At 44.2% G+C, this 10,598-nt stretch overlaps 2 protein-coding genes across 2 annotated transcripts; both read right to left on the minus strand.

Annotated features, from left to right (window-relative positions):
• Window positions 1-4,790: 4,790 nt before the first annotated feature.
• Window positions 4,791-5,726, minus strand: LOC125338364 (taste receptor type 2 member 40-like). The gene has a single exon (XM_048329040.1). It carries the CDS (start codon window positions 5,724-5,726, stop codon window positions 4,791-4,793), a length of 936 nt encoding a protein of 311 aa, XP_048184997.1.
• A 2,753-nt stretch (window positions 5,727-8,479) lies between these two features.
• LOC125322241 (taste receptor type 2 member 40-like) lies at window positions 8,480-9,415 on the minus strand. Its single transcript, XM_048295938.1, has one exon. It carries the CDS (start codon window positions 9,413-9,415, stop codon window positions 8,480-8,482), a length of 936 nt encoding a protein of 311 aa, XP_048151895.1.
• Window positions 9,416-10,598: the final 1,183 nt, after the last annotated feature.

The following is a 10,598-nucleotide window of genomic DNA, read 5'->3' on the forward strand; positions in this document are numbered from 1 at the left end:
AAGGATAGCAGAGAAGCTCTGTGATGGTAACCAGGGATTTCCAGATGTCCTATGATTTCCAGATGTGTTCATAATGATAAGACATGTGCAAGATCAAGCCAGTAATTCCAGTCTGCTGGCCAGGATCAGTATCCAGGTCAGCTAAGCAGGTGGAAAGGCCCAGGCAAAGCTGCAGCAGAGCATTGAGCACCCAGCTTAGAAGCAGCTCCTGAAAGGAGAGGGGTCTGAGCCCCACTGAGGCTTGTCCCAGCAGTTTGCTTTAAGGTCAGTCAGGTGGACTGTGGATGTTGGCTCCGAGACAGGGCAGGCAAACCCCAAAGGCAAGGCCCTAATTTCACCAGATAGTCCATTCGTGGCTTTTTTGGTCATCCTCTGTCCCAACATACACAGAAAAGCAGTGCAGCCTGGCACTCAGGTTTTGCTCTTCCTTAAAATCCGGTTGTGATGGGCATTGAAAACCGCATTGCATGTAGTTCAGAGTTTCAGTTATGAAAATTCCAGCTGTGCTTCTGGGAATGCAAATCAGAGAAGGATCCTGTAATGACTTCTCCTATAGTTATTTGCATTTCTTGCCTTGAGCTAATGACTCTAATCAAATTACTGTTTCGTTGCTTGGAAAAGCCTGTGCTTTAGAAAATAAATGGGGACTGCTGTCTTTCTTTGAATTACTCACTGATGATTATTTTTATCATTAAATTATAGAAATCCAGAAGAGTATCTTTAATGGGAAAGAGATTTGTTTCAAATGCTGGCCTCATTGTTTTATGTTACATGTGAGCAGTTTCCTAGAAAATTTTGTGGGTTTTTTTTCCTGGATGTTCACTGGAAAGAGGTACAAGAGAACATGATTTGCCTGATGTCCTTCTTGCAGTGTTAGAGCAGGATGAGCTCTGAATTTTGTTTGTTTACTGATTTGATTTCCTGTTCCAGGCTTGAATCGAGCTGCCATTGCAGTTATGTGGCACTGGTGTGTGTGGACATAGTTTGGATGTTTTGGAAGGGTCTGAGTCCATGACTTTGAAACTTTCTTCAGGTTGCAAACTGGTAGGTTTAAGGTGGGGGAACCAAACCAACCTTCAGCTTCCAGACAGAAGAGAGAAAAAAGAAGAATGCTTCCTCTGAGACAAGATGCATGACATCAAAGGATCATAATCCTCGTAACTGTCATTTTCCTACTAGTACAGGGGTTGTTATTTTCTTTCCCAGAACAAATCCTGACCAAAGTTATAATTTACCCAACAGAACACAGGGATTTAGTATACAGTCGATAAAATGCATGTTGAAGATATTTTTATTCATATGCCAATAGTTAGTTAGCTGGTCAGGTACAGACAGAAAGGTCTACCAGGAGATTGACCCTATAAGGTGCCTTCCAGTATTTCTGTCAGCTTTCCCTCCTAGATTCCCAAATGCAGGTTAATGAACTGGTAAGTGTTTAACTTAATTGTATGCAAAGAAAGCTTTGGAGGGAAGATGTACTGAAAGAGGCAGGAAAGTAGCACAGGGAGCGCTTTCAATTCTCATGGGCATGAGGAATGTGGAATAATGGAAGGTAAACTAAACCGTGTGAGAGCAGCTGTTCAGGGTGTCCCTGCTGAGCAGCCGTGTGCCTCAGAGCTCAGCCAGGAGCAGGACAGCACACACGGTTTGTGGGCTGGGCACAGCCCACGTGTTTTGCCTGTTGGTGGGGTTGGAGAGGTCTGAGGGTTGTTCCTGAAGGCCGGTGAGGGGACAGCAGGGAAGGGCAGAGGATGGACCAACCCTCCCAACACGGGTGTTGCACGGTGCTGAGCTGGGAGCCAGCACGTTTCAGTGGTGCTGACAATGGCATGCTGGGGTGTCATTGCCAAGTTCTGAATTTTCAGCAGGTTTGTTAAATGGCATAAAAAACGTTCCTGCAAGCCATTTCTGTCACCTGTGAAACATTTCTGTCATGAGGGGAAGGAAGACTCCAACACAAGTTATCCTTTGACTTGGTATTTTTTAATTTTTAAAGTTAAACAATTCTGTCACAAACTCAGGTCAAATTGCTTCAAACAGATTGACAACATCCAAGCCAGCTGTTTTACACCAGGATGGGCTCAGTGAACACAAGGCTCAAGTGATGTATGCTTCAGGGACAGTCGGTTTAGAAGTAAATAAACTCCCACTGCAGCTGGAAAGGGTCCCAAAGCTCCAGTCCTGATGTAACAATAACGCACTGGCACTGATCACTATTTCAGCAAGAGCAGGAAGATCAAAAGGCCTTCTTGTTCTTTCCTGAATAATGCTGGAATCTGATTCATGGCCTTGTTTTCCTGTTGTCTTAGAGAAACCATGATTATTTCCAAGGAAATAACAGCAAATAGGTGTTGCAGTGGGGATCCTGCAACACGCATATACCAAACCAGGAGTCCCGTGGAAAGGAAATATATATGAACAGACAGATTCTTGCTAGATGTTTCAGAGATGTTTATTTCCCCAGCCGCATGGCCGGAGCTCTGCCGAGGAACTGTTCCAGTCACGGGACCAAGGGTCCTTCTGCCCGCGCAGGGAACACAAACCAACCAATGGGAACGAGGCTGAGCAGGGGCAGGGAAGCCCCGTGTCTGTGCCCTCAGGGCCCCTGTCCCAGGGCTACACGGCAGGGGAGGGACCCCAACACCTCACCCGTTTTATTTTAATAAAAGGAGAATGAAAACAACTGGATAAACATAACAAGAACAGTTTCAAAACAAAACAAGCCACCCTCCTGAGTCTATAAATGTCCAAACAGATTCTGTGGAACATCTTAGGGCTGACAGAAGGAAGACAGAACTCTCTGAGCATGCTTTGTGGGGAAACTGAGGCAGGAGAGGGTTTAACTTCTTCCCTTCCCCTTTTCATCCCCCACTCGGCATTGGAAAGGGATTTTTGGGGAAACAGTTGGCAAAAGCATGGTTTTGTGAGGGAAACCATGGGTGAAAAAACGGATTAGGAATACACTGGGGGTAATAGGACATAAGGTAAAAGGGAAAGGTGGGATTAGGAAAGGGAGACTGTAGGGGGGACTTACAATAGAGATACTGTCTAACATGACTACGATTTTTTGCATATATACTGCCTTTTACAGGAACACCATCAGGCCCAGTGACCTGCGATGCTTGTAACCCTTTTCTACCTCGTATAATTTTGAATTCCACGACTTCTCCATCTCCCAAGCTTGGGATGCATTTTTCAGGGTTATTCTTTTTAATAGCAGTTCTATGCACGAATATGTCTTGCTGGTTGTCACACCTTGTTATAAAACCATAATTTTGCTTAACATTATACCATTTTACTATCCCTAAGGTCTTAGTTACTATGATCTTTTCCTTTTTCCAAGTGGCTGCTGTTTTCTATCTTGCTGCGTCTTTGCTCTCTCCTTCGGTCGCTCCCGTGTTGGAATTGTCGGGGCTGCTGGTGCCTGCGCGCTCTTCCCGGGGTCGCGTTCGGGGCCGCGCGGGCCGGGCCGGGCCGCGCCGCTCAGTTCTCCGTGCGTCGCCTCCTCTGGTCGCAGCTTCGCTGCCGCTGCCGGGCGCTGCACCCACGTCTCAGCCGGGCCCCCGAGCGATGACCCCCCCGCGCCCTGCTCCAGCGCACGTTTCTGCCGGGCGCGGCTCCGTTCTACTGCCATTGCCGCCAGCCGCCGCCCGCGCGCCGCCCCTCTCGGCCGGGCGTTCACGGGGCTCACTCCACCACGCGCTGCGCGGGGCCGGGTGGGCACCGCCGGGGTCCCGCCGCTCCCGCCACGCCTTGCTCCGCCACCGACACTGCGGCTCGCTTGGCTCCGCCCGCGCGCGGGAACTGCCTCGCTGCTGCTCGCAGAGTACTCGGTGCACGTGGCCGAGGCTGCAAGGTCCCTGCGCCAGGCTTCCCTTCGCCAGGACACAGCTGACATTGCTCAACAGTCTCGGTAATTAAATAATATTCACGGAAATATTCTTCCATCGGCATGTATTTTGACTCCAGTATCAACTGTGTCCAAATGGTTTTCCAAAAGCCCTTGGTAAGAATTAAATCCCAAGAAACATAGAAAAAGTTCTTAAACAACCATGCCAGGAAGTGTTTCAGTTCTTTTTGAGCTTGAATCAAGCTAAAATTCACAAATCGTTGTTCAAGAATCATTTTAAGTTTAAGATAAATGTCCATATGCGGCTCTGAGAGCCAAGAGTCTTCCCACCGTTCCTCCATAGTTTAGATATGGAATAGCAAAGCAAAACCAAGAAGAGGAATCCAAAGTTTCCAGGGTTTACTCACACAAATCAGTCGCTTAGGGATCGGGGATCATTCTGCTCACAATTCTCCACCATTATGTTGCAGTGGGGATCCTGCAACACGCATATACCAAACCAGGAGTCCCATGGAAAGGAAATATATATGAACAGACAGATTCTTGCTAGATGTTTCAGAGATGTTTATTTCTCCAGCCGCATGGCCGGGCTCTGCCGAGGAACTGTTCCAGTCACGGGACCAAGGGTCCTTCTGCCCGCGCAGGGAACACAAACCAACCAATGGGAACGAGGCTGAGCAGGGGCAGGGAAACCCCGTGTCTGTGCCCTCAGGGCCCCTGTCCCAGGGCTACACGGCAGGGGAGGGACCCCAACAAATAGGAGACAACTCACACTTCGTAACAAGACTCACATCCAAGTCAAGCAAATTTCCACCTTCTTCATGATTCCAGATCAGGGCTCTGATCTACTCATCCCAGTATCTATTACTTTATTTATTTGATGACTTCAATTTAATTCATTTGGATCTAAACTAGAAAGCCCAGGCTAAGCCCATGTCTTTTACATGGATGTGGTTCTGAGTGGACATTTAGTGTGGTGCCAAATCCTAGCTGTCAGCTCTCGAAATTTTGGATTGCTCCAAATTAAGACCAATGTGTGTCCTGTGGGACAGGCAGCCATTACAGCTTCACACACTGATTGCGCATCACTTAAAAATGAAAAAGTATTGCTTAAGAGAAGAAGCAAACAAGCAAAATATGTAATGTAGAAGATAAGTAAGGAACAGACTGACTTGATAGCACTGGTATGGGCCTCTAAGCTGGGATCCCTGAAGCCACTTGCATTATTTTGCATCTGTCTGGTGTGTACCAACAGAGACCGAATCAGCAGGACACTTGAAACAACAGACAGTATTAAAGGCAAAGCTGTACTTGCCTCACAAAGATAAATCAATAAAGTCAAGTTGTCTTTCCTTGTGATTCTCATTGCTGAAGAGTTTGTCATGGGTAAAGGAGCAGTGAAGTTGTTGTGCCCATTGTAGAGATCTAAGGCGAAGGGAATTGCGGCTGCAAAGGAGTGGAGGCATGATGTGAGCAGCATCCAGGGTACCAACCTGGCAATTCTTTGCTTCATCCAGATGAAGAAAGGCCGTGTAAAACTGGCAACCTTGATGCAATAGAAGACACTAAGCCAGGCACCAAACCAGAGACTGGAGCAGTTCAGAAATATAAAAGCTGTATTGGAAACTACAAATACATTTTCTTCACGATACAAGTGTTCAGAAAATAGACTCATGAACAAAACCAGTATAGTCCCAGAGTGCAAAATGATTCTAGATGAACTCAGAGAGATCATGATCATATCATATGGAGACCATGTTTTGCTCCCAATGCAGCTAGATGCACTGACAGCCAAGATAATTCCATTTCCTAGAATTCCTGCCATGCATTCAAGTGCGGCAATTGATAGACAAAGGAGAGCAACAGATGTGGCCATTGCAACTCAAGAGCTTGCAATTATTGCTCAGCTTCTCCTGGGCTCCTGAAAGCCTCAGATCTGCCAGGCGCTGCCAGCTCCAAGGAGCTGTTATGGGCAATGCTCACCCATTTATCTCAGAGGCAGGAGTATCCTAATGTCATTTAATATTTCTGCTATTTTACATGTTGTTTTTGGAGTTGATAGCTCAGATGATTTGACTAAGCATGCAAATTGGATAAAGATTCAGTTACAGTGTTTTCAGTTTGGTGAAGGGATTTGCATTGGAAGGGTTGTGCTGCAGCTTAAGTGGAGTTTTTCCATCCTCAAGTTTGCACTCCAGTGTCTGATGTCTAGATTTGGTTTTTATGCTTTGATGCCTAGATTTGTTTTTTTATGTCTGTTGACTTAATCTCTCCATGTCTTGCACCGTTGATGGTTTCCAATTTGGTATGAAATAATTGCTACAGCCTCTTCTTACCCTGGGTCATCTCCTTTTCTATGCTTTACATGCCTAGATTTGTTTTTTACATGCCTAGATTTGTTTTTTTATGTCAGATGCCTTAATCTCTCCATGTCTTGCACTGTTGATGGTTTCCAATTTGGTATGAAATAATTGCCACAGCCTCTTCTTACCCTGGGTCATCTCCTTTTCTATATCAGATATATTCAAATAGCTGCTGCAAAGAGGATTATCATATTTTTCTTTTGTGTGTGGAGATTTCTAAGCATTATAATTATTTTTGCATGCTCCCTCTGAATGATCCAGAAAAGAACAATAAATTTGCAGAAAGACAAGGACAGAGAAAAGGAAAGTTCTTTTGCCAGAGTGCTTCACTTGCCAATTTTTCACCAGCCTCCTGAAAAGATGTGGAATTTGCCTAGGGAATTTAAGATCTGGCAATATACAGCACTACATACAGGAGCAATGGCACAAGTGTTAATTGAATCAATTTTGCTCCCATATGGAACATCCATGCTTTTAGAATTCTTTGTATGTGCTAAAAGAAGTGAATTCAAACACTTTCCACAGACAACAAGAAACAGGTGAGTGGAGAGGCTTGGGTTTAGTGGAAAGCTTTGGGATTCACATTTTATCTGCAGCCCAGAACACATCAACAGGCTCTTATAAATGCAGTGACACAAGTAGCTGTCAGCAGTACAGTAAGAAGCTGTGGGCAGTGATCAAAGGAGAAATTCTGAGGTGTTTTCAAGGCTGTTTCTTTGAGCAGATTGCATTTCCCAGTGCTTAATGTGATCAATGATTGCCTAGGGCAGTGATCAAACCTTTTTGATCATGCACCTGTAGGAGTAAAACTTTGTGAGCATCCACCTCAGGTATATGTATATTTGTTTATATATGTTACATGTATTTCTGTCGGCTTTCCCTCCTAGATTCCCAAATGCATGTTAATGAACTGGTAAGTGTTTAACTTAATTGTATGCAAAGAAAGCTTTGGAGGGAAGATGTACTGAAAGAGGCAGGAAAGTAGCACAGGGAGCACTTTCAATTCTCATGGGCATGAGGAATGTGGAATAATGGAAGGTAAACTAAACCGTGTGAGAGCAGCTGTTCAGGGTGTCCCTGCTGAGCAGCCGTGTGCCTCAGAGCTCAGCCAGGAGCAGGACAGCACACACGGTTTGTGGGCTGGGCACAGCCCACGTGTTTTGCCTGTTGGTGGGGTTGGAGAGGTCTGAGGGTTGTTCCTGAAGGCCGGTGAGGGGACAGCAGGGAAGGGCAGAGGATGGACCAACCCTCCCAACACGGGTGTTGCACGGTGCTGAGCTGGGAGCCAGCACGTTTCAGTGGTGCTGACAATGGCATGCTGGGGTGTCATTGCCAAGTTCTGAATTTTCAGCAGGTCTGTTAAATGGCATAAAAAACATTCTTGCAAGCCATTTCTGTCACCTGTGAAATATTTCTGTCATGAGGGGAAGGAAGACTCCAACACAAGTTATCCTTTGACTTGGTATTTTTTAAAGTCTTAAGGCAGGCACAAACTCAGGTCAAATACAGGTACATTGCTTCAAACAGATTGACAACATCCAAACCAGCTATATTACATCAGAAGGGCCTTTGGGAACATGAGGATGAAGTCATGTGTGTTTCGGTGACAGTCAGTTTAGAAGTAAATAAACTCCCACTGCAGCTGGAAAGGGTCCCAAAGCTCCTGTCCTGATATAACAATAATGCACTGGCACTGATCACTACTTCAGCAGGAACACGACGCTTGAAAGGCCATGCCATTCTTTCCTGTACCATACTGGGATGTAGTAGACACCTTTAGAATCAACAAATATTTTTCTAGAATTCAACCAGAATTGAAAATTATCAGCAAAATATTCCAAAATTATTTGCAATACCTCAGCATCCTCAATAGGAGCTTGTAGTAAGCAGAAACAGCATTCAAGCATAATATTCACAAATAAAATGAGACCATGCCTGGGCTCAAACAAGTCTGTTCTGTTTGTATCATAAATTGTAACTTACATAATTTCAAGTGATTACATCCTAGCCTGAGTCTTGGCCCTGTTTTTCTGTTGTCTTAAAGAAACCGTGATGATTTCCGAGGAAAGTACAGCAAATAGGAGACAACTTACACAATTCTTCATAACAAGACTCACATGCAAGTGAAGCAATTTTCCACCTTCTACATGATTCCAGATCAGGGCTCTGATCTACTCATCCCAGTATCTATTACTTTATTTATTTGATGACTTCAATTTAATTCATTTGGATCTAAACTAGAAAGCCCAGGCTAAGCCCATGTCTTTTACATGGATGTGGTTCTGAGTGGACATTTAGTGTGGTGCCAAATCCTAGCTGTCAGCACTTGAAATTTTGGATTGCTCCAAATTAAGACCAATGTGTGTCCAGTAGGACAGGCAGCCATTAGAACTATACAGATAGATTCTCCACTGCTTAAAGTTGAAAAATCACTGAATAAGAGGAGAAGCACACACATAAAATATGTAATGTAAAGGATGAGGAAGGAACAGACTGACTTGATGGCACTGGTATGGGCCTCTAAGCTGGGATCCCTGAAGCCACTTGCATTATTTTGCATCTGTCTGGTGTGTACCAACAGAGACCGAATCAGCAGGACACTTGAAACAACAGACAGTATTAAAGGCAAACTTATAGCTGCATTACAGAGATAAATCAATAAAGTTAAGCTGTCTTTCCTTGTGGTTCTCATTGCTGAAGAGTTTGTCATGGGTAAAGGAGCAGTGAAGTTGTTGTGCTCATTGTAGAGATCTAAGGCGAAGGGAATTGCGGCTGCAAAGGAGTAGAGCCATGATGTGAGCAGCATCCAGGGTACCAGCCTGGCAATTCTTTGCTTCATCCAGATGAAGAAAGGCCGTGTAAAACTGGCAACCTTGATGCAATAGAAGACACTAAGCCAGGCACCAAACCAGAGGCTGAAGTAGTTCAGAAATGTAAAAATTACTTCGGAAACTATGAAAATATTTTCTTTATAATAGGAAGTTTCAAAAAATATAGCCATTAAGAAATCCAGTGTATTCCAGCATTGCAAAATGATTCTAGATGAACTCAGAGAGATCATGATCATATCATATGGAGACCATGTTTTGCTCCCAATGCAGCTAGATGCACTGACAGCCAAGATAATTCCATTTCCTAGAATTCCTGCCATGCATTCAAGTGCGGCAATTGATAGACAAAGGAGAGCAAAAGATGTGGCCATTGCAACTCAAGAGCTTGCAATTATTGCTCAGCTTCTCCTGGGCTCCTGAAAGCCTCAGATCTGCCAGGCACTGCCAGCTCCAAGGAGCTGTTATGGGTAATGCTCACCCATTTATCTCAGAGGCAGGAGTATCCTAATGTCATTTAATATTTCTGCTATTTTACATGTTGTTTTTGGAGTTGATAGCTCAGATGATTTGACTAAGCATGCAAATTGGATAAAGATTCAGTTACAGTGTTTTCAGTTTGGTGAAGGGATTTGCATTGGAAGGGTTGTGCTGCAGCTTAAGTGGAGTTTTTCCATCCTCACGTTTGCACTCCAGTGTCTGATGTCCTGCTTTACATGCCTAGGTTTGTTTTTTTATGTCTGTTGACTTAATCTCTCCATGTCTTGCACTGTCATGGCTTCTTAGTTTATGAGAGTCATTACTGTGGCCTCTTCTAATACTGGGACAGGTCCTTGTCTTTATCAGTTGTATTCAAATATCTGCTAATAGGCTTGGTGAGCATGTGACAGCAAATCAAGGTCAACTCACCACAGTTATAAAGGATTTTCTTGGTCTTTCCCCTGTCATTGCAAAGTATTGCAAGGGTTCTACCATTTCATGTTTTTATGAAATGAACTAAGTCAATGACATCCTGCAGCACCTTTTGCAGGTCTGGCTCCAATTTCATTGCTGTAATAACTCTTCTATGAGCATTGCAGTGAACGAATTCCAGGTGTAATAGTGGCTATGTAACCTTACCACCCAATCCCTCTCTTATGTCAGTCAAAGGAGCTGTTCCACTGGTCTTTACACTTGCACAGCTCTTCCAGAAAGCAGTTTTATTAAAGAAATGATTTACTGTTGAGGATACAGCTTCTGTGATAGATCTTCCCTTCAGTAGCTTACAGAAGGTAGCTCTTAATTTATTTCACTACTGGAATTTGTCAAATACCATAGTCTGAGGTATTTTAGAAACATTTGTACTTTCATCCATCCACTCAGGAATCCTCTTCCACTGTGTAATTTGTACTGATGCTTGTTTCTTCAAACCTTCAGCAGTATTTTCTATGCGTTTGCTAATGGCGTTTGCTGACAAAGGAATGCATTTCAGTTTGCTGCTCTGTTGCTTTCTGTGTATTATCACAGCCATTTTTACCTTTTATGGCAGGAAGAATAAGTGTTTTCCTGGTACCATGT

Source organism: Corvus hawaiiensis, chromosome 2 (assembly GCF_020740725.1).
Source record: "Corvus hawaiiensis isolate bCorHaw1 chromosome 2, bCorHaw1.pri.cur, whole genome shotgun sequence".
NCBI lineage: Eukaryota > Metazoa > Chordata > Aves > Passeriformes > Corvidae > Corvus > Corvus hawaiiensis.

What these genes read in the sequence shown, in the direction of transcription:
- LOC125322241 (XM_048295938.1), bottom strand. Translation starts at nt 9,415, where the DNA reads ATGGCCACATCTTTTGCTCTCCTTTGTCTATCAATTGCCGCACTTGAA.
- LOC125338364 (XM_048329040.1), bottom strand. Translation starts at nt 5,726, where the DNA reads ATGGCCACATCTGTTGCTCTCCTTTGTCTATCAATTGCCGCACTTGAA.